Source organism: Microtus ochrogaster, chromosome 19 (assembly GCF_000317375.1).
Source record: "Microtus ochrogaster isolate Prairie Vole_2 chromosome 19, MicOch1.0, whole genome shotgun sequence".
Lineage (NCBI taxonomy): Eukaryota > Metazoa > Chordata > Mammalia > Rodentia > Cricetidae > Microtus > Microtus ochrogaster.
Window position 1 is genome coordinate 8,004,049 of NC_022021.1, and position 24,542 is coordinate 8,028,590.

Below are 24,542 nucleotides of genomic sequence, written 5' to 3' on the forward strand. Positions count from 1 at the left end.
AAATTACCAGAGAATAAGTATTTGGTTTTTTTTAAAAGCAGAAGCACCTTAGGAGATTAAAAGTGGGTTTTCAATTGGAGAAAAATATTAATAAACAAAAGATCAGACATGATTTTAAATCTGATAATGAGAAATTTTTTAAAAAAAACTTTATTCTTCTGGGAAGTACAGAAGCAGAGAGAGAGAGAGAGAGAGAGAGAGAGAGAGAGAGAGAGAGAGAGAGAGAGGAGAGAGAGAGGATAAGGGGATGAGACTCAGGCTGCAAGCAGATAGGAAGATCTGCCTGCCTCAGCAAAAGGGGGTGGGAGTGGGCGTGGCATGTCTCTTAAAGAGACAGACTACACTGTATTTTGTAGAATTATTCTTAAAATTAATAAGGTAATGTAAGCAAAACATCTCTTATGCATTATCAGTCATAGAACATATAAATCATATCACGCAACCAAAAGATTTACTGGAGCTAAAAAAAAATCACACAATTCCATCTCAAGAGTAGGAAAATGAAAACTGGAGAATCAAAATCTCTGAAGGATCAAAGACTATAGCTGCAAATTGCCGATTGCGGATGTAAAGTCTCTGAGAGCAAATCGCAGAGATAACGCAATCTTGAAAGCAGAGGCGCGCCAGCTGTCCCCGAGAAGGTCCGGATCCCAGTTTTCTCTTCTTCCGCTTTGAACTTTAGAAAACTTTGGGTGAAAATAACGAAGGCCAAAGCAGGCAGTAGTGTCAGCTTCTCCTTCGGAGAGGTCAGCTGGCTTCTGTTTTTTAGACAGCAGCAGCTCTAAAGGCCACAACCGGATGGCGATGCAGAAGTACAGCCAAAGGGCAGGGCGCGGTCAGAGGCGCCAGCCGGGTCCACTCTGTCGCGGGGACGACTTCTGGGAGCTGCCGGGGGTGAGACACGGTGTGAGCCGCTGGTGTGGCGGTGTAAACCGGAGCTAGGCTGCGGCTCGAGTCGCCCCCGAGCCCATGGGCACACAGTCCTGTGGACCACGACACAGCAACGACATTCCACTCTGAAGACTCAGCCACTTCCGGCGCGCCAGCTCGGACCTTAGCAGCGCGCGTGCGCAGACGCCTAGCCTCCCGGAGGGGGCGTGGCAGCTGGGAACCTTCTCCGCGCCTGCGCGCCTCTCGGCTGGGTCGGCGGGGGACGGGCACTGGGTTGGCGTCGCGCAGCCCCGGGTGTCCTGATCGGGTCTCTCTTCACGCCTCACTGCGGCGTCGCGACGAGTCCCCGAGAGCTCGGCGGGGTGTGGGGAGGTAAGCGCCCCGGAGCCGCCTTCGGCCTCTCCTCAGCGTCCTGCGGGCGGAGGGGCGGGGTGGCCGCGGGCTCGCCGGGCTCCGACAGCCGGGCCTTGCCTTCCTCGGAGACTAGCCGGCCGCCCTGGGGGCTGAGCAGCCGGGATACCCGACCCCACCGCAGGCCCGGCCCGGAGTGCACTGGCCCCCGCGAGTCCGCTGCCGCTTGTCGCCGCCTCCGTCGCAGGGATGCACCAGTGTCCGCTGCCGCTGCCTTTTCTTTAGTGCCTCTGAAGTCAGAGGTGGCCTGACTTTTAGCCGTTAGCCTGTTTGTACGACCGTGATTGCAAATGACTACATTTTAGACCCACGTTCTTGGTTGGACAGGTCAGAAAGCCGGCCCGTGAATTTAACATTGCGTTCATCTCTTTGTTCAGTGAATAATTTAGTGATGTCATGTCATCCGGTTCAGTCATTTACTTATCTGAGTTTGGCGTTTCTTGAGTTGGCAAAAGTTTAGTGGTTTGATTCAGTAGAGCTCTGATTTTTCATCTAACTTCTTTCTCTCTCTTGGGTATTAAACTACATATTTAGTGGTAAGCTGTTTTAAAATTATAGCAAGGAATAAGGATAATAGCGACTAGCATGCAAAAGTAACCAGCCGCTGAACATTTTGACATTTTTCTTTGTCCTTTTTGCCCTCATTGCATTTTAAACTTAAGGATCAGGTTGCTTGGCCTTCCCATGTTTTTAAAAGCATTACACATATACCGATCATCCTTTTACTGTACACATATAAGCAAAAGCATCTTTTGAAGTAGCTACCTCGCAGATAAAACTAAACTTCTTTTATCCCCAATCATAATACTGTGTTACACATAGTACCCCTATGATTGAGAGCGATGACAATTGAAAAATGTTGAGGAAAAAATAATTGTTCATGCAGCATAGTTACCATTTCAGAAATTAAAACTCAGAAAATCTTTTTTTTCATGTATTCACCTAAAAATAGTATTATAATGAAGCATGGTGGATCATGACCATAATCCCAGCAAGTAACTGTAGAAAGGCAGGAGGATCGAGCTACAGACTATCCTGGTGTACACAGTAAATTACTGTCCCCAAAATAAAGCTAGATAAAAGTAAGAGCATTATTGTACTTGCTAAGTATCTCGATTAAAAATCAACTATCTTTCCAAAACTAAGTTTAGGGGCCAGGTGGTATCCTTTTACCTGGAGGCAAGTTACTTTAATATCTGGCATCATAGAAGACAGCTGAATTCTTGTATTTCTTAGTTTGTCCTGGTGCGCTGACTTGTTTAGATTAAGGTACAGGAAGAAAATCTGTCTTCGCCTAGTTACATGATTAGAAAAGAGACGATCTGGAAGCATGAGAAAACTGATTTAAGATTTCTTCTATTAAATAACCTATTATCTTGTGCTTCTCACTTGCAAACTTTGCGCATACAAAGTTTCTTGCTTTCCGGGGCACAGGTGCTGGTTTTTTCTGCAGGTTGAATGGCTAGGTCCTGCCCCTTTGTATTGTGATAGACATAGTAATTAATTTGGATGATTTTCATAATTTTCTGTTGTGTTCCCATGTCATTTATTTGAATTTATTTGATTGACAAAGTGTCTGTATATTTTTCAGTAGTTTTGGGTTATTTTCGTGAATTTAAAGAGAGAATTGGAATCCCCCCAGACCGTTTCTACATATTGTTGCATCTATTGCCTGAGAGGCAATATCACTTTCTGTCAGTAGCAGTTGAGATTTTTCCTTAAATCTCACACCTCGCCAACATCAAGTGCTTTATTATAGAAAAGAAACTTTATTTCAACTTAGTAAGTAACCCATGGTGTTTTTAAATCTTAATTATTAATGTACATTAAACTTTTTATGATCATATTATGTTTTTCCATATAATTTGTTTTACCCACTTACAGTCTTGTGTCCAAGTGCCTTCTAACAGATGTTTTATAGTGTAAGGCTGCATTATATCACTTTTAAGGAAAATAAATTTTATCTTTTTCTACCTTGTTTACAAAAGTGTATGCCTTTTTCTTTTTAAAAACTCTTTATCTCTAAAAGACTCACATAAATACCTGTGCTAGATTTTGTTTGGTGTTTATTTCTCCATATTTCCCCTTTGTTAATATCTTTTTTTTTGTTTTTTTTTTTTTTTGTTTTTTTTGTTTTTCGAGACAGGGTTTCTCTGTGGTTTTGGAGCCTGTCCGGCGTAGCTCTTGTAGACCAGGCTGGTCTCGAACTCACAGAGATCCGCCTGTCTCTGCCTCCCGAGTGCTGGGATTAAAGGCGTGCGCCAACACCGCCCGGCCTTTGTTAATATCTTAACAACTTATTTGTAGAGAATAGTTTTATATTGTACAGAGTTTTGTAATTTTCTTTCCTTCAACACTGCATATTGGATATTTTCTACAGAAGCGTGTGTAACCCAGGGCATAGTTTTATCCCAGTAGGTTTGGGGGATCATTAGTTGTCTGATAGACTCCTGTACTCTTGTGTTCTTTCCCTAGGTCACTTCCTTTAACAGCTATATTTGCCAATTTTCAAATCTCTGTCTCAGACTCTTCTCTGCATTCCAGGTTCTTACATTCAACAGCCTCTTGGACATCTCCCCCAGGATGTTCTCAAGGTACTTGACACGGAGTTCAAAGTGTGTCGCTTCTTCCTGCTTGTCTTGAATAACCTGTGACAGTCAGTGTGTCTCCATTGGTCTACCCAGTCACCCACAGTGGACGCCTTTTGTTAGTTCCAGCCTTCTCCTTTGCTTCAGTCTCCAAAAGTTCAGATCCTTTAACTGCTTTTGTTTCTTCTCACCCTCATGTCCTCACCGTGTCTCACCTTAGCAATTTTAGTGTTACTTTTTTCTTATTACTCTTCCCTGTTACTACCAATTTTTTAAAACCGTGAAGAGACTTTTAAAACCATTTTTTTTTTTTTTTTTTGGTTTTTTCGAGACAGGGTTTCTCTGTGGCTTTGGAGCCTGTCCTGGAACTAGCTCTATAGACCAGGCTGGTCTCGAACTCACAGAGATCCGCCTGCCTCTGCCTCCTGAGTGCTGGGATTAAAGGCGTGCGCCCCCATCGCCCGGCTAAAACCATTTTTAAAAGTGAGTATTATAAAAAATTTTTTGGAAATCTGAGAGTATATAAATGGCTAAGTTAATGAAAATATCTCAAGTCTTCGTTGGATGGGCAAAATGGTGGGTAAAGGTTCTTGCAGCCACAGTCTGACAGCCTGAGGCGTTTGCTTCCAGGACACATGATGGAAGGACAGAATTATTCTGCTTCTGAAAGTTTTCAGCTGACCTCCACACCCACACAGATAAATAAATGAAAGTAAACAAGCAGCTCATTCTTATGTACAGGAGATTTAAAAACAGTCTTGTCAGTGCTTCTTCACATAAACTTTAAAATATAGAGTATATTGTACATTTTGTTTGTTTATTCTATTTATATTAGATTGCTAGACCAAAAGTACTTTCTATTTGGTTGAAATGAGTAAATCCACACCTTACTAATACTTCGTGTTAAAAAGTAGCAATGTAAAGTATTTGCATTGTCATACCTTTTACAAATTGTTGAATTACATTGTGTCCTGTACTTTTCCCACTTCAAATAATATAATGCTTAAGTGTGTTACTATGTTGAGATGCTCTGTAAATAGATGTTCTTTAATGCAGTCTTTGGTTTGTTTGTTTGTTTGTTTGTTTGTTTGTTTTTTAAAAAAAACCTCTGGATTTTACTAATGAGAAACTGTTTTTAGAACTTTTGGTGATAGTTTTTATTTGTTTGTTTGATTTTGATTTTTGAGACAGGGTTTCTCTGAGTAGCCCTGGCTGTCCTGGACTCACTCTGTAGACCAGGCTGGCTTCAAACTCAGATTCCCTTCCTATGCCTCTCAAGTGCTAGGTATGTGCCACCACCACCCAGCTGGTAGTAGTTTTTTGTTTGTTTGTTTTTTTGTTTTTTTTAAATACATTCTGTATTCAGAGTTCCTTTACTCTTTTACTTAAATGATACTAAAGATGTATAATGAAAAGCCCAGTTACCCTTTCTTGTTCTTCTTACTCAGAATTTTACTCTCCAGAGAAACCATCTTAGTCTAGGCCCCCGTGAACCATAGACCATAGAAAATGGTTTCAGCAACTATTTCCCAATCCTTCCATGGATAATACAAATAATAATAATACTTTACATGCCCTCGAATGGAGTTAATTTGTTACTAGATGTAGATACCGTAGGGCAATTCTCTCACAAAACTGAGGCAGGCTGCTTGAGTGCCAATGACTTCAGATTTTTTTTAGCTGCCAGATGTTTAAGTAGCATATTCAGCTATCTAGTTATCTCCCTCCTCACTCCCACCCTATTCTAGTTTGGGAACCATTTTGTGTCATAGTTTATAGGAGTTAGATTTGCTGCTTCCACTCTTCTCTTTGAACACTGCAATGCCCATTCTTTCCCTGGTATTCTCTAGCTAGTTACTTGTTAACTTTGAGCTACTTTGTGTTTATATCATTATATAATTACTGCTTTCCTAGAGTTACAAGTGACCTTATTTTTTTTTTGTATCTACCTCTCATTTTTTCATGCATCTTTATGAATGTATTTTATATACACTTTAATCCTTGTTTAACCTTGACTATCCTGGAACTCATTCTGTTGATCAGTCTGGCTTTGAATTCTGAGCTCTACCTGCCTCTGCTTCCTAAGTGCTGGAACTAAAAGCGTGCACCACCATGCATTATATTTTTAATGTGTAGTTTATATTCTTTGGGATTTTAACCCCTCAGACAAGATATGATATTCAAGTATGAGTAGGTTCAAATGTATACAATAATATCTTTACTTTGCAGTCTCTCTCATCAGATGTGTGGTGCCTAGCTTCTGTCTCTGGTCCTGCAATATAGCAGTTTTCCTGGGCTACTGTTTTATATCTCGTATGAATTCTATCTGTCTCTCTCTCATGGAATAGCTTGTTTCCTAGACTCAAGTTTTTATCTTTCTTGGAGTCCCCATCATATTTGTAGACCACACGATTAGGTATATCTAGTCGATTTTCCAACCATCACACTTGGTTGATAGCGTCAGTTGTTACTTCTAGAATCTTAGAGGCATGGCTCCAGTGTTCTTTGTTCTGGTGTTACTGTTGAGAAGTATAATGCTGGAATGGTAACCAATTCTGTTCTTCTCTCTAGAAACCTTTATATTCCTCAACAACACACTGTATATGATGGTACTGATAAAGACACTGAATATCGGGCTACAGAGATGACTCATCAGTTAAGAGCGCTGGATACTCTTTGAGAGGACCTGGGCTCAATTCCCAGCACATGTGTGGCTCACAGCTGCCTATAACTCATCTGATACTGCTTCAGTTATTCATAGGCAAATCACCTATACATGTAAAAATAACAAAAAAAATGTGAAAAAAGACACTGAATATATGAGTAAACAAAGCACCAGGCCCTGTCCTTTGGGTGTTTAAACAATAAATGTAGTAACTTATGTAATACCCTACGAGGACATAAAGTGAGTAGTTGCTATAGGAAATGGAAGAGTCCCGTGCTTGTGTTCCTTTTGCTGTTAAACATTTCCAAAAGTCAGTACCTTTTCCTTTCCCTCCGTTCCAGGTAATGGCATCAGCATTTCATTCTGGGATCCCTTACCTTAAAGGTCTTTTGGTTTTTGTCAGGTCTTACTCTATAGCCCTGGCCTAGAACTTACTGTGCAGCCTAGCCAGACCTTGAATATGCTGCAATCCTGCTGCTATAATTCAGTCCCTAGTGCTAGGATTATAGGCGTGAGCCACAATTCCTGGCTAGTAAATGTCATTGTGTACATTGCGATGTGTTCTTTGTGGTGTAAAGTTCTATAGGTATGTCCAGCGCCTTTTCTCTGGGTTAGCCATTGCAGTATCACACAGTAGCTTCATTCCCATGAAACATCTACTGGATCCAGCCCTCTCTAGCCCTCCTGACCATTGACAATCACTGGCATGTTCATTATCTCTATAGTCTTACTTTCCCAGAATGATATGTGATGGGATCATAGACTAAGTATAGATTCTTCTATTTAGCAGTATGCGTTTAGAGATAATTCCTATGCTTTTGTGGCTTGGTTAGCACATTTTATTAATATTATTTGTGTGGCAATCAAAGACACATGGTTGTGGTTGCTTCCACCTTTTTTGGTAGTTGTGAATGAATGAAGTCACTCAAGGCATTCTCTTCCAAATGGTGATGTATACCTGTAGCAGAAGCACTGGAGAAGTGGCGGCAAGAGGGTCAGAGTTTAAGGTCATCCTTGGGGATATATATGACCTTGATATATATCTATGTCTATGTATCTATGTATCATCTATCTATCTATCTATCTATCTATCTATCTATCTATCTATCTATCTATCTATCTATCTATCTAATCTATCGAGAATGTTAAAGGCATGCTGGGGTAGATAAGACCATGTCAAAAATCTAAAAAAATATAAACAATTTTTAGAAAGAGCAAAGCACTGTGAGTACACCACAATGCACACGTGAGTGCAGGTAAGGTGGTCTATACCTACAGATCCAGCACTCTTTAGTGCAGGTAAGGTGGTCTATACCTATAGACCCAGCACTCTTTAGTGCAGGTAAGGTGGTCTATACCTATAGACCCAGCACTCTTCAGTGCAGGTAAGGTGGTCTATACCTATAGACCCAGCACTCTTTAGTGCAGGTAAGGTGGTCTATACCTACAGACCCAGCACTCTTTAGTTTTTATTTTTCTTCTCATTTAGGGTAAGCTGATTTTCCAATATAGTTTCCCAAATTGGAAGTTTAAACTGTTGATTTCAAGTTTTGCTTTCTTTTTAATAAATTCAGTTAATCCTGTTACTGTGTCTGATGCAAGAGCTGTTTTTACTGAGTCCCTCCAGCCCCTAAGATTTCTGCCGTTGACTTATGATCAGCTGTTGTTCCCCTTATGTTTCTTCCTTATGGTTTTGTGTTCCTGTTTCACAGTTGTGTGGATGCTTCTTTCTCTCAGAATGTGCTTTGCTGTTTTCTTAGTTCCTGCATTGTTTCTTCCCCTTACCCCCTTTCATTGGCTTAATATCTGTGTTTTAGTGTACATTTCTTTGTATGTTGGAAACAAGAGCTAACAAGCTTTATTGAATCGGGATGTGTCTTATGTTTGGTTTTGTTTGTTTTTTGAGACAAGGTTTCTCTGTAGCTTTGGTGCCTGTCCTGGAACTAGCTCTTGTAGACCAGGCTGGCCTCGAACTCACAGAGATCTGCCTGCCTCTCCCTCCCGAGTGCTTCTGAAGTGTACCTTTGTTTAAGCTTGTTGTGAGGATACTTATAACTCTGAAATGACCATTTCTGTTTGGAATTTTGTTGTTTCCCTGTAATGTACTTAAAAGTGTAAATTTCTGTTTTATTGTGGTATGAAGTATCATTTTTTATTTGTTCAATTTTTCATGAACTCTGAAAAAAATTCCTGGCATTTGCCTTCAAAGGAAATGTTCCCATACTGCTTTCCCCTGTGGAACTCTATTCTCATTCTGTTGTTGGATTTCTGAGCTTCTGTTTTATATTCAGCTGCTCCTCGTTTCTCTGTGCTTTGTTTAGGCGAAATCTCTCATTGTGCTCTGCACTTCTGAGTCATCTGAGCCTTGGTTTATGTCTTTCAGTCATAACCAGTTCTCAAAAAAACCTTATCTCACTCCTGTTCATTCTCTATTCCAGGCAAGATTTGAATGTTTTTAATTATCCTATACCTTTGTTTATATGTATTCTTAAAAAATTGGCAAAGCTTTACTTTGCTCTACAAAATGATAGTTGGCAACACTTTGGAAGTTTTTTTTAAAAACAAACTAGTCATACATGATACACAGCTTGAAGAACATAGTCTTCTACTTTCTGGGTTGATTTACATGGTTGTTTTTTTAAAATGTCATTTAGCTGTCTTTAGATGATTGGATTTCCTGCAGACAGTTAGTTAGTGTTCAGGTTTGGTTAGGTTCAGGCCCATGTTCTGTGTGCTGGTGTTCTCTTCCACGTGACTGATGGTAAAACTGATGATTGGATTGCAGTTGCTGACCCCGTCGTAGCATCATGAGTTCCCATCAGACTTTTCCTCTAAAGTTTTAACATTTGTTGGTAACAATTGCTTAGTCCACTTATTGCGCTAGGAGCTATAAAAAGATTTTCTTAAAAGTTTAAATCCTTCTACGTATTTTTACTGGAATTCTTACATAACGAGCATTCTCTTGGTAACTACTGTATTACCTGGAAGTGTATTCTCCTGGAAGTGTATTCTGTAAATAAGTTAAGGATTAATTCTCTGCTAATTTTCCTTAATTCATTAATTTTTAGATTACTATTACCCTAGCAGCCCTCCCGTAGGTGGGGTTCTTTGGTTTTGAGCTTGACGTAATGTTGTGATTGCTTGGTTTTTAAGTTTTATTTGATTTGTTTTCAGTTCTGTGTGTTCTTCATTGTTTTGATGTTCACTTATCCCATTTCAGTGAGAAAGAACCCCTTAGGTTGGGTTCTTTCCTTCTGATGTTGGTCACTGGTAGAGTCTTGTCATGTCTTCAGCTCATTTGGTTTCTGCGTTAGCTACTCACAGATCTTTTCATAAAGCTCATTTTAGTTTTCTGTGCTGTTTTGTTTGTATATAGTATATATTACTTGACTTTTAACATTTAAGTATTTGTAACATTTCATTGTTATTCTTCCACTTGTGAATTATTTAGATAAGTGTTTTAAAATTCATAATACTGGATTGGAGAGAAGTCCAGTCAGTGAGAAAGACTGCATGTCATGCAGGGTTAGGACATGAGTTTGAAGTTATTGAAGCCCTAGTAAAGCCAGACATGGCTGTGTATACCTGTGACCCCAACATTGTGGGACAGGTAGCTCCTCAGAGCTCGCTGGCCAGACCACTTGGCTGAAATGATGGGCTTCCAGTCAGCGAGAGACCCTGTCTTAAGGCAGTGACTAGAGCGTGGCGGAGGAAGATGTGCACTGTCCCTGGTCTCCACTTGCACACTTATGTGCGTGCAGGACACTCTCGTGCAGGACACTCTCATGCAGTAGCTTGTGCTCCAAGGTTGTGTTTAGAAGTTGGCTTTCTTGTCACTTTCATGAAGAGAGCATTTCCTACCTGTGTTATGGAAAAGAAGTAATTTAATTTCATTTAATTTTAGTAAATTAATTATTTTAAAATTAAAGTAATTTAATTTTACTTATTTTTAATTAATTAATTAGGTTTTTCAAGGCAGGATTTCTCTGTATAACACTCCTGGCTGTCCTGGAACACACTTTGTAGGTCAGGCTGGCTTCAAACAGAGATCTGCCTGCCTCCACCTTCTGAGTGCTAGGATTAAAGGTGTGAGCCACAGCGCTCAGCTTTAACTTTATATTTTGTTTCTACTTGGATAGTTGTATTGGCACAGAATAGATAGCATAATATTTGCCTGGTAGAAAATTAAATATAATATTGTACTTTTTATTTTCTAGGCATACAAGAATTAAATTCTGAGTAAGCCTACAGGTAGAATGGACAGTTACTTCAAAGCAGCTGTCAGTGACCTGGACAAACTTCTTGATGATTTTGAGCAGAACCCAGGTTTGTTGGTTTTTCTACTTTGCCACTTGAATCTAAAATGTCCCTTTAACAAAATTTTATTTCAGTCTTGGTCACATTGTTGTATTCTTTAAAAAGTTTGTCTATTTCATTATAACGTATTAGTTTATTAGCCAGAAATAAAAGTTATTGTGTAGATACAAACTTAGAAGAAAATCTCTATAAGGAAGATCAAAGCAATTTGGTAGCACTCTTTAAGTTATGATGTCATTACTGTAAGGGATATTTCCTCAGAATGAATTTAGGAAATGGGAGAGCTATACTAGCCAGATTTCTGTTGCTTTGATAAATACCATGACCAAAAGTGACTTGAGGAGGAAAGGATTTGCTTCACCTTACAGTATATAGTCAGTCCACCATGAAGGGAAGTCAGGGTAGGAACTCAAGGCAGGAACTGAAGCAGAGCCCGTGGAGGAGGGCCACCTAATGACTTGTTCCTTAGCCCAGAACCACCTGGCCAGGAGTCTCCCCACCACAGGGGGCTGAACCCTCTCACATCTACCCATTAATCAAGGTAATGCTCCACAGACCAATGCTCTACAGGCCATATGCTGGAGGCATTTTCTTAATTGAGGTTCCTCTTCCCAGATGACTCTGGCTGGTGCCAAGTTCACAAAAAGCCAATCAGGACAATGACAGAACAAAAGTAGCTAAAGATAAGATAGCTCATCAGCCTTTGCGGTTTGGTTTATAATGTAGCTAAGTTATTGACAGCATTTCTGTCAATTTTTTTTCCCTCGACAGGATTTTTCTGTGTAGCTTTAGAGCCTGTCCTGGAACTCACTCTGTAGACCAGGCTGGCCTCAAACTCACAGAGATCTGCCTGCCTCTGCCTCTCAAATGCTGGGATTAAAGGCGTGCGCCACCACTGCCCAGTAAATTTCTGTCTTCTTAAGACTGTATTAAGTAAAAACTAGAACAGTTAAGGGCAAATAAAAAGTTGATTGAAAGTTCTAGAAAGCATATTTTTGTAATCTTTACTTGATTTGGGTCTTCTGAATAACTTTGTGTTTCTATTTTTCACTAGATAAACAAGATTATCTCCAAGATGCACAGAATGTATATGTTTCTAACCACTGTTCAGTTTCTTCAGAGTTGGCTTCTCCACAGTTAGCTTTCCTCTTGCCAAAGGACCAAAGATGTGTTGGTAGTTGTATCTCACCAGAAACGTGCTGTGAAGCAAATGAGACTTTCCTCAACGAGAAAGCACGCGAGGGGTTAACTTCTAGACAGAATGAAAAAAATGTCACGGGACTCGACCTTCTTTCTTCTGTAGATGCTAGTGCTTCAGATGAAATCCAGCCTTCATGCATGGGAAGATGTAGTAAGCCTGTCTGTGACCTAATAAGTGACATGGGTAACTTAGTACATGCCACCAGTAGTGAAGAAGACATTAAAAAGTTATTGTCAGATGATTCTAAGTCCAGTGTAGATGCTTTAATCGCATTGGATTCGTCTTCAGTTTCAGACATCCTCACTGTTTCTTTAGCCGACCATGGTAGTGATGCTGTTGGAGAAAACCAGAATGACTCCAGCCCACAAAGCAGAGATTTTAGTAGGATTAAAGAATTGGATGTGAAAATAGACACAGCACTTTCTGATTCTTGTAAATATAGTGGAGCAGAAAATTTAAAAGATGAAAAGATCCCTAATGAGTTAGAGACAGTTGATTTTGACATGTCATTTGCTTTGACTGAACAAAATTCTGAAACATCTAATGCCAAAGATAACCCACAGTATAAGAGGCTACCATGTGAGTCTTTAAAAGATACCCCACAGTATAAGAGGCTACCATGTGAGTCTTTAAAAGGTGATGGCTCTTTAGCAGAAGAGGGAGTAGGTGTGGCAGTCATAAATACAGAGTGTTCAGAAGAAGGAGATAAGACAATTGCTTTGCCTTGTAATCTTCCAAAAAATGAAGGGATATGTCTAAGTGACACAGATTCAAAAGATGAAAATTTCAAGTTACCTGGCCCTTCCTTTCTGGAAAACAAGGCTGCTGTATTCATGAAACAGTCTGTGAAAGAAGACTCAAGAAATGTAGACCTTAAAGGTACTAGTGATATAGTCCAGGTTTCCTCTCCATCTTCACATGTTTCAGAGGAAGGTGCGCCCTCTTCCCCGTCCTGTCTCTCATCATCTGGGTTGTTGTGTGAACCGTTAATTGACGATGATGTGCATGGTGATTGTTTACCTCCTGAAGAGTCTGAAGATCGGAAAGATGAGGTAATGACTGTACCTGAAGAAATACAGAAGAGTGCTGTTTTAGACGGGGAGACAGATCTTTTGAAAAAGGAAAAGTGTAAGAGCATATTTCTTCAGCCAGTAACTGAAAAGAAAGTGGATGGAAAGTTTGAACCTGAGCAGATGGTAATCAGTGGTGAATCTTTGGAATACCCTGAGGATTCCAGCTCTTCCTCAGCTTCAGAGTCTCAAATGGCACTCTATGCTTCAAATGCTCCAGAGTCTCCTGACGGATGTGAAGGTCTCACCTTTGCCAGCAGTGACATGGATGGGCAGGAGTTAGATTACTTTAATATTGACGGAAGCATGAGAAGTGGCACACTAATTAGTGATGCTGAACTGGATGCTTTCCTGAATGAACAGTGTCTTCAGAACCCTAACACAATGTCTTTTGAAGAAAGCGTAAGTGGTTCACAGTCTCAGCTGAATCAGATAGATGTGCAAGGACTAAAGGGTGGAAATGTGGGCAATACGGATTTCAGTGCTGAAGCAGGGGCTGCTGGTGGAAATGCAGGCAATACGGATTTCAGTGCTGAAGCAGGGGCTGCTGGTGGAAATGCGGGCAATATGGATTTCAGTGCTGAAGCAGGAGCTGCTGGTGGAAATGGAGGCGTTGTGATTTGTGAAACAATTGATAAAGAAAACACCCAAGTAAACGGTGGTCTTTCTGTAGGAGAAAGCATAGTTCCAACTGAAAGAGGGATATCTACCAGTAAGTCTGATGTAGTGAATGAATTGCCAGTGCCCAGTATTAACACCCAAGCTGTTGGAGGGGCCAGACCTAAGCAGCTGCTTAGCCTTCCGCCAGGACCAAGGAGTTCAAAGGAACTGAATAAACCAGATGTTCCAGAAGGTGAGGCAAGCATAGCAGATGCTGTTGCTGCATCTGTTTGCTCTGCCGACCATATACCTGATTCTCAGGCTAGCTTCAATTCCAATTACATTGACATAGAAAGTAATTTTGAAGGTGGATCCAGCATTGTAACTGCAAACAAGGATTCTCTGCCTGAAAACATTTGCAAAGAAGGCTTGGTTTTGGGCCAGAAACAACCTACTTGGGTTCCTGATTCAGAAGCTCCAAACTGTATGAATTGCCAAGTCAAATTCACTTTCACAAAACGGCGACACCACTGCCGAGCATGTGGGAAAGTAAGTTATAAAAATGTTGGCTTTTTATTATTCTTCTATGGTCCTGTGGATTAAAGCTAGGTCCTTGAGAGCATAAGGCAAATTCTGAGTTACTTCTCTGCCCTGTTAAGTCAGTGATTCATAGTCAACCATCATAGTGCTGTGACCCTTTAACACAGTTCCTTATGCTGTGGTGACCCCCAGTCACTAAATTATTTTATTGCTACTTCATAGCTGTAATTTTGTACTGTTATGACTGTACAGTTGAGAACTGCTGCTCCAAGTGTCTATGAGCTCTAATATTCATAAATCAGGTGCCCTAAGCTTAGTAGATCCTCCTTTTCCTCAAATACTTAATTTTAAGACCATTATGTAGCCAGTTTCCTGATCACTGCCTAGGAGAACACCGGAAAGCCAGTTGGCTTGTATAGAATGCCATACCTGACCTTGTTTGTGTTCTTATTGATGATAAAGGTGCTGTCTGCACACTCCAAGGAAGCTGTCTTTAAATGCTAGTGTGCTTTTTATTTAGTACTTTGCAGTAATGTGTTGGGTTCAGATCAAACTACTATATCTTTTTTTAATTTATTTAATTTTTATTTTAAATTTCCACCTCTTCCCCTCCTCCCACCTCACTTCCCTCCTCCCCTCTCCCTCCCCCTCCCTCTCCAGTCCATGCAAACTACTATATCTTAGCAAAATAATGTCCTAGTTATAAAAATCAGGTCTGAGTGGCTGGAGAGATGGCTCAGAGGTTAAGAGCACTGCCTGCTCTTCCAGAGGTCCTGAGTTCAATTCCCAGCAACCACATGGTGGCTCACAACCATCTGTAATGAGATCTGGTGTCCTCTTTTGTACTGCAGGATACATGAAGGAAGAAACCTATATACATAATAAATAAAAATCTTTAAGAAGAAATCAGGTCTGTGTACATTGTAGGCAGTCTCATTATCACTAGGATATATATTTAACTGCTACAGGAAGCTTTTTAAATCATAGACATATTTATTAAAGTTTTTATTGCCTTTTAGTTAACATAATGGATTTAAAAATATCAGAAATTTGATTATAAATTATAAAGTATTTCTTGTATTAGAGTTCTTTAGAAAAACAATTATATCTATATATATTTATGGATAAATATGTGTATATATATGTGTAATTATAAAGGGATTTATTAGATTTGATGATAGGAGGCTCATTAGTCCAACAATGGTTATCTGTTGGATAGAGGCAGATGGTACAGTCACTGCCTCGTTCAGGACACCAGAAGCCCCTGAGAAAAAGTGGTGTGAAGGCCTGGGGTCTCTGGAGAGCCATCAGTGTGGCTGAAGAAGTTGGAGTGTGCTGTCCATGAATGATGGCCCCAGCGTAGACTCAGGAGGAATGCAGCTTGTCCTCCCTGCTGCCTTGCCCTTCCACACTTACGCTTGCCAGGCCTCAAGTCTATCGGGCAGTGCTGCTCATGTCCAGAGCTTGTCTGTCCCTCTGAGTTGTCATTCTACTTGCTGATCCTGTTTGGACACACCCTCACAGACATACCCACAGCTCCTAGACGTCTCTCACTCCACCTGATGGCGACAGTCAAGATTAACTATCCTTTAAGTTAAAGAACATTAAATAATTCTATTTATGATTATGGGGATTAGGAAAATGAATCATATAATAAAGAAAGTAGGTTTTGGCTTATTAGGTTTTAAGTTCCTATCCCTCTGCTTCTAATAAATATACTTGAGACAAAAACAAATTTAGTATTTTGTATTTTATAGGTATTTTGTGGTGTCTGTTGTAACAGGAAATGTAAGCTTCAGTATCTAGAAAAGGAAGCAAGAGTGTGTATAATCTGCTATGAGACTATCAATAAAGGTGAGTATTGACCTGGCATGTTGTCTTCCACTAAATGAATTATTAAGAGTAACAGGATTGTGACAAAGATAAACTTCTTTATTTTCTTAAGGCAAGGACCTAGTGTTGACTTATCTGGCTTAGGTGGGACATCCCAAGGCTTGGTTTCTCTTTTTGTTCCGTTCTCACAATTAACACTACCAGTCTGGAAAGGAAGCGTTCAGGTTCTGGAGTGGCATTCATTACCTTTTAACGGGTACCAAGTCCTTAGTACCTCATTTCACCCGCCTGCTGTCTCGTCGTCACTGTCATCCTCATCACCTTAGTTGAAACATTCCTACAAGTAGTGCTCAGTGCTGTATATTAATGTCATAAGGCGAGGTAGTAGTTCTTATTCTTTAGACAATTGCTTGAAATGAGTGTGAAAGATAAGGTATTATATATGATTTTATAAACTCATAGGATCCCCATTCTGTTTGCACATTTTGGTCTCATCTTTTTCCATTCTTGGTTTTAGAATGTTACATGTGTATGTTTCCCATTGTTTCTTAACTCTCTAGCTAGTTTCCATTTTCAGCAATGGTCTTGGTGGTCTTCTTTGAATTCCCACAGGGTGTGTGTGTGTGTGTGTGTGTGTGTGTGTGTGTGTGTGTGTGTGTGCATGTGTGTATACGTGTGTGTGTTATGTTGTGCTTTCACCCCTAGATACATGTCTGTTCTTTTGAGTGGTTCTTCATTTTCAAAGATTTGTTGTCCATTTCATTCCCAACAAAAATACTTGACCCTTTTTTGACCAGGCCAATGAACTAGCTCCTATTAGCCAGGAGAATAAATACCTGATAATAATTTGTTTTTCTCTTTTGAATGAAGATAAATTTTTTCAGCAATTCTCCAAAAAGCTCTGATGTGAGTCTGTTAGCCTGAGGTAAGCTGTTCTACTCCCTGCTGTTGACCTATACTCTGGAAGATAATAGAATATAATTAAAAAAATATTTTTATGTTATCACCATTGTTTATGAAGAAGCTACATGCTTATAATTGTTTTTCTTCTTGCAGTGTATCTATAGCCTAGAAGATAACTGCTGGAGCTATTAGCCCAAGCAGTTTGCTAGAATTCAAATTTAGAGCAAGTTCCCACATGAAAGCTCCTAATTAAAAAGCCATGAAAATTTGAGTTGACAGGTCAGATTTTGGAAAGACTATAGAGAAAGAAAGATATGCTCATTAAAGAGACTTAATAGAATACCGAGATAAAATTTTGGTCTATCAAAGATATAATGTAGAGGGATAGAAATGTATGTAGCTCAGTGTTAGAGTTTTTGCCTCACATGTACGAGACCATGAGTTTAATTATCAGCACACACACAAATGTGTTGTGGGATGAATTTATTTAGATGCCTGTTTTTATTCTGTTTCAGTATCTTACGTAATTTTGTTTAGGGAGCTATTAATGGTTATATATATATTACAAGAAAATGTCAACTATAGGCTAGAAAATGATGGAAGTAATCATTTAAGCTATGTTATCAGATAAAAAGATGGCTCAAAGACAGAGATAAATTCAATGAAGGACTGGAAGAATGGGTTGAATAGAGACTGTTAGAAAGCTGCTGGGATTGTGTGAGTTTCAGCATTGTGTGAATGCTGTCAGGAAGATTTGGAATCTAGAATGTAGTAGACACGTGCTGATTTTCCTGGTTAGCAGAAGCAGTTTCCAAGAGCGCTGTCATTTGGTGATATTAAGAAGACTGTAGCAGTGATAACCACTTATGGGCATTCAGTTTGCAAAAGTGCTGAAGATATCATTGCCTGAAAAAGTGTTCAGTGACATTCAGACACTGTTTTGTATTCTGGAGCCCCAGCAGAGAACAAAATAGATGTTCTGCTGATGTGGTTTTGAATGTGGAGATAAGGAATGGTAAAGAGAAGCCATCAGATGGTAATAATACCCTAAACTGGAAGTTAAGATGTACCAAGACAGACAGAGACAGGACAGTGGCCATAATAATGCTTTATGATAAGGACTTCAGTGGGAACTTGAAGGAAATAGACTGGATCTGTGTGAGAACCTGTAGAGAGAACAGTCTAGGCGGAGGGCAGCATAGACTTGCTTACCCTGAAGAACAAGGAGGCACAGGTCACTGGCTCACGATGAGTCAGTGGGTTGTACTGAGATGAGGCTAGGGATGTAGAGCCCACGTGATCTGTCATTCAGACAACATAAAAGTTTTACTCCAATTAGAAAGCCATAAAGGATTTAAACTGAGTATTAAGGAAATATTATTACTTAGGACTTAAAGAATAACTCTGGAGTATGTTGCTAGTAGAGCCTGGGAGTAAAAGGGCCACTCATACAGAGACACTCATACTCAATGAAGACAATTTTTCTGTAGTAGATATCAAGTATACACTAATTAAAAACATTGAAATACCTCGTCTGTTACTTATTGGAGTGCTGCACCTAAGGAGCCTGTGCTAGTCACTCGGACATCTTTGCCAAGTACACTTTCTCCTTACAAGTTAAAAAATCAAATATTTATTGTAGCTTACCTGGAAATTTAAAAACATGAGTTTTTAATACTCTTCTTTCCCCTTTATAGCCCAGGCATTTGAAAGGATGATGAGTCCAGTTGGTTCTTGTCTTAAGTCTAACCATTCTAATGATTGTGCCACCACCCAGCCACTTCAGGAGACCCAGACATCCAGTAGTCCTTCACCTACGACTGTGCCCACCTCAGCACTGAAACAGCCAAATGTTGAAGGTAACCAGAGTAAACTGCTGTACTTTCCACCTAAGATAAGTTATTCAAATGGAAATGCATTAGCAGTCAGGGTCTGGACAGGAAAGAGAAACCAGCTCAGCATCAGGAGGGGTTTATACAGGGGATTGGTTAAACATGTACGGGTGGAGGCTGGAGACTTGCTCAGGAGTTTAACAGACAAGTAACTACAGGAAGCAGCTGCCACCACTAGAACTGGGGGGACAAAAGGGAAGAAGGCAGTAGTAGCTCTCAGAGAAGGGGTGCCTGGTGGTGCTTAGCTCTCAGATCTGGGAGTTGGGAGTTAAAGCACCTTGTGACAAGCTGTGATCTCTGGGAAAATGCCATATGATAAATACTGGAAGCATCAAGGGGGTCTCTTATGACTGGTTCTCTAGCAACAGAGAGAGTCTAGATTTGATGTTCAGAGTGATAAAGTTATGGGATATGCAACATTCCTCTTTTTCTCCTCCTGCTGCTGCTTCTACTGCTGCTGCAGGGATACTGCAGCAAGGAAACAGGACAGGAAGAATCCCTTCGGTTCCCACATTTGCTCTCCTTCTCCCACCACTCCCTACCCTGGCAGTGATCCCAGCCAGTTAGCAAGCAGACCAAGAAGGCTAGGATTTGTACTTTCCACACTTCCAAGCATAGCACCCAAGAGCTCAGTGTAGTGTGGGGTACTTGGGGTCTAGGGATAACAAATAAATAGCTCTTTTAAAACTTCTCTTTAATTATATATCTTATGGCAATAGCAAGCTATTATCTATTTATTGTCTTTAGTTTTTAAGACTCAAGCTAGTGTCAAGGTCATTGGTTACAGACATGCACTATCACAAAAATATATTTAAAACCTTTGAATTATCTGCTGTTGTTCTAGCTGTATCCATTTTCAGTCTTATATAGGGCCAGTATGTATTTGCAGACATTTGTTCTGGAAGCAAAGGCTGTGACATTTTAAAAAGTGCCTGAAATATCAGTTAAAGATAAATTTGATTCTTTTGGCATTGTGTGTATTGGGGGAAGGTTAGGTTATCATTCAATTGCTATTTTCTATTTATAATCATATCCGAGCAAAGATGTAGCTATGAAATTGTGTATTTTAACCCTAGAGATAATAAATTTGTGTTTAAAATGATTTGTATGTTCTCAAATCAACAACCTAAATTATCAAACTTTCGTAAATGTAAGAAAGGTATCTTGTTAATACACCCGCTCATGTTGCAAATACATATACATAATTCCAACTTTTTCTATGTTTTCTCCATTTTGAAAAGTAGACATAAAACTACTTGTGTTTTTATATTGTTCTAAAATCATCTGACTTTAATTCTCTTAACCTTTCTTTCTGGATACTTTCTAACAACAACAAAAACAAGTATTCCTGCTTATAATAGATATTTATCCCAGATTTGAGAAGAAGCAGTAATGAGTGTTAGGAAGGCTTTTGGCCTATCTAAGAACTACAGTGTTACTGTTTGCTTATTAAGTAAATATACAAAATAGTCTCTTGAATACCTAAGTGGTCCACTTACCTTTCCTTCGCTTTTCTTTTTGTTATCTGTATGATTTTCTTTGCTTATCTGTTATGCTCTGGTACCTGCTTTTCATCCCTGCACCTTACTCAGCCCTTAAGTTGTGTCCAGTCACTGCTTGCTATGGTATGGATGTGACATGTCCCCAAAGATGATGTGTTGAGGGCTTGGTTCCCCAGTACATTGTTCAGATATCAGGCGTTAGGGAAGTGATTGGGTTCTAGGGTTCCGAGCTAATCAGTGAGTGGGACTAGAAGGTGGGGCTTCTCTGGAGGAAGCAGAGCACTAGGGGTACCTCTGGGAAGTCCGCATCTTTTCCTTTCCTTGTTTTGTGTCTTCTCTGCTTCCTGGCCACCACGAGGGGAATAGCTCTGCTCTGCTGCATCTTTTCCACCATGGTGTCCTACCTTGTCAAAAGCCCATGGAAACAGAGCTAAGCCACCTTGAGCGAAAACTTTGAAACTATGAGTCAGAAAACTCCCCATTAAGTCTTTTGTCAGTGGAAAGCTGAGTTAGCATGCTACGCCATGCATCCCTTCAATAATAGAGGGCTTATGTCTGTCCCGCTGCCCATAAAGTATAATACTTCTCCTTCCCTTTCAGAGCAGGTGACTCCCAGGCCACAGCTGCTCTAGGCTCTTTCTTGGAGTGAATTAGATAGGCATGTCCTTTGCTCAGGGTCCAGATCTACTTTTTATAGGATTCTTCAGCCCTGAGAATATAGGACTTGTCGTGAATAGCAGAAGGGTTCTGAAAACATTAACTGACCTGTCTGGAAACGTGTCACTGCAGTATTGCCAAACTAAAACAGTTCATCTTTCCAACTCATTTTAGGACCGTGTTCCAAAGAACAGAAGCGAGTGTGGTTCGCAGATGGCATTCTGCCTAATGGTGAGGTTGCCGATACAACCAAACTATCATCCGGAAGTAAAAGATGTCCTGATGACTGTAGTCCTGTCTTACCTGATGTATCCACAGTAAGGATCTAAATAGCTTATGCTACATAAATTTTATTTTGTAGATGATTCCTCGTGTGATTATTAGTGTGCTTATCCTTTGCATGCCTTGAATCTTTCTAGAGATATGTGTGTGCATGTTTTGCTGTGCCGTGCTTCCCTCATAGCACTTTGCAAACGGCATTGTTTATGAGCTGAAGACTGTGGGCAGTGTTGATGGAGCAGGCCTGTCAGCCTCATTTATCCCACAGCTCAAAGTGGTCATTAGCCTTTTTTAGTAGTAAAGTGTTTCTAATGTTTTTCTTTAGATACCGTGTTATTGCATACCTAGTAAACTATGCTACACTGTAAACATAACTTTTATGTTCTCAGACTTGCTTTACTATGGACCTAGATTCCCTAAATCTGACATATGCTTGGATTAATGTTGTTAATAGAGCTTTTTACCATTTGAAATATTTATTTTAGTTTTAATTTATGTGTATGTGTGTCTGTGTGGGTATGTACATGTATGTACAGGCACTCAGAGAGGCCAGAAGAGGGTATCAGATTCCCTGGAGCTGGAGCTGCAGGTGGTTTTGAACCACCCAGTGTGGGTGCTGGTAATCAAACTCCGGTCCTCCTCAGGAACCAAGCTCTCTTACTGCCAGCCATTTCTCCAGCCCCGGTTTCACCCTTTTTATTATTGTTTTGGCAGTGATTCTCAGTTTTTTAACAAAAATCTCAGAACCTCTTTGTAAGCTTTAATTATTACAGAGAACCTCCAAGATTATAAAGTTATGTAGGTTATATGTATTTATAATTATTATTTTTAAAACTAAGATGGAGAAAACTAAAATATTTATTAATTAAACATAATGAACCTATTTATAAATTATTTACTATATAATCCAATAGGAGATACTATTTGAAGAAAAAGACTATTTTAAAGCCACATCCCTTCAGTAGAGAGCGGCATTGTTTCAGTTTGCTTCCGTGTGTAGTGCAGTGTGGTGCACTCTTGGGTTCTGTCTCTCTGAAGGATGTTGTGGACTTCAGCAGTCCCTGGACTTTGAGAATCATAATTTATTTTAGATTGATACTAATTTAATGTTTTCCGTGCATACAAGAAAGTATTTGTTGGTGATCTTCTGCTTCCATTTGCATGCTGTACCAGATGTAGTAGAAGGTAGACACCACCTGCAAGTAACAGTTCTTCAGCAGACACAACTAGTTACCAAAGGTGGTGTATTCTCAATCTTGTTCCAACAGAACGGAAGTTTGAAACAGACTATAAATATCACTCAAGTCCATGTCCTCTTAATACTTATTCTGCAAGGTTAAAAGAGGAAGAGCTTCTGGTGAAGATGACCGACAGCTTTTTCTGGGTGGTTGCTAGTGTGGACTCTCTATCACTCTGCTTCCCAGCCATTCCTCTGCGGCCTCCCCCTTCCTCCCAGGCTATTTTAACTGTTAGAAGAGGGAGGAAGCCTTGAGCTGAGCTAAGTTAGTCACTATGTAAGGGGGTACAGCCCTTAGCTAAACCCTTGTACTCCTTAATGTGGTATACCCCTGAACTCAATCAAGGAAGTCAAATGGAAATTTAACTTTAGAAGAATTTGGGAGCCTATATTGGTTTCTTTTATTTTTATTAAAATACATTTGGTTATAGAGGTCAACCTTTCACTCTTGAACAGAGAACATGGACTGATTTCTTTCCCTCCTATTTTACAGGTTGTAAATGAAGTGGATCATACCCATTCTGTGGTGGAAAAGCCAAACAATGAAATAGGAGATCTCACAAGAACTGAGATAACCCAGAGTCCTGTTTCTCATGTACCTGTGGAAAAACTGCCTCTGAGTACAGGCACTGAAGGCTTGCCTATGCCTGGCCCTTTCACACTAGAAGATGATGTTTTTGTAGACAGCGAGGAGCCGTCTACTTCTGCTGTTGTGCCTGCTCAGCTGGGTTCGCCTGTGGCTAGTGTCTCAGATTACAGATTATTGTGTGGCATTGCCACACACGTCCGCACCAAGATTAGTCTTCTACCTGAAGACGAGGTTGGTCTGCCACCCCTTCTGACCACATCTGGAGAAGAGGGATCAGGTAGGATAGTGTGGCTGCTTAAAACTGAACAGGAATCCTTGGTTTGGGTTTGTCAAGAAAAGGTCTACGTAGCTGTGGCTGTTAGGAAATTTGCTGTGTAGCCCAGGCCTGTGAGAGGACAGTGAGCTACCATATCCATCCTAGGGGAAATACCTTTCTCAAAGAACATATTAATTTTGTCTGTAGTACAGGAAATGCATTTTAAAACATTTTTGTTATGATATATAAAAGGGGTGATAACTTTAGTTTATAGAAAGTTTTATTTATACAAAACAAATAGAAAACTTTTTGAACTTTTGAGTCATTTATTACATATGGGTCTTTGTCTTAGGATGAATTAAAATCTAATACAATGGGTAAACCCCTCAGAAATGTTTCTATTTGGGGTTTTAACTCTAGCTTGTGTGTGTGTGTGTTAAGAAGGATTGTTTCCAAAGAAATAGCATTAAATTCAATGGCAGAATTAGGAATTTTAGGCCATCATTTGCTACCTATTTCACGTATGACTTTAAGCATGTTATTTAGTTTCATTGGGTCTCCATTTTTCTTGTAAGAAGAGAAATGAGCTGAGCTGAGGATACTGTGGTTAACTCCCACCCCAGAGTTGCTCCCTAGGGAGATGCCTGTTGCCTCAAGCTTTATATGACATCTGAAACATAAGCTTGTGGGTTGTTGTTCACATGCTAATGTAGAGAGATGAAGCTTGCTAGTGTTGTGTTTCCTGTTAGAGACATTCTGCGAGCTTACCTCTACAGAGACAAGAGTGTTTTAAGCTCTGTTCTTGGAATATTGTGCATGTTTTCTGGTTGGCTGTCATTTTGTTTAGCTATGGCTACCTGTCACTGATATCGTGCCTATGGCAGCAAGCAGCATATGAAACACGAGTGTAGACTTCAGAAATTAGAATCCGCTGTGATGTATGATGTGTGTGAGCGCCAGTGTATGCCACAGCCTGTGTGCGGAGTCTGAGGACAACTTGGTGGGGTGAGGCTGTCTCCTCCGCCGAGGGTTCTAATTTCCACAGCCAAGAAATTTAACCCACTACGCACGTTCGCAGGCCCTAGAATCCAGTTTTGATAAAAGTGGTTTT

The 24,542-nt window shown here is 40.1% G+C and overlaps 1 protein-coding gene across 2 annotated transcripts in view; it reads left to right on the forward strand.

The window, feature by feature from the left end:
• The first annotated feature begins 1,135 nt into the window (after positions 1-1,135).
• Positions 1,136-24,542, forward strand: part of Zfyve16 (zinc finger FYVE-type containing 16) — a 46,450-nt gene continuing 23,043 nt past the window's right edge. Inside the window, exons 1-8 of one of the 2 annotated variants that reach the window (XM_013349684.2) lie at positions 1,136-1,263; positions 3,847-3,896; positions 10,773-10,881; positions 11,927-14,292; positions 16,041-16,137; positions 18,717-18,878; positions 21,245-21,387; positions 23,080-23,452. In XM_013349684.2, coding sequence (XP_013205138.1) covers positions 10,812-10,881; positions 11,927-14,292; positions 16,041-16,137; positions 18,717-18,878; positions 21,245-21,387; positions 23,080-23,452 — 3,211 coding nt within the window. In that variant the 5' untranslated portion in view covers positions 1,136-1,263; positions 3,847-3,896; positions 10,773-10,811. The remainder of the gene's footprint in view (positions 1,264-3,846; positions 3,897-10,772; positions 10,882-11,926; positions 14,293-16,040; positions 16,138-18,716; positions 18,879-21,244; positions 21,388-23,079; positions 23,453-24,542) is intronic. The other variant, XM_026783725.1, reaches the window with a different exon arrangement.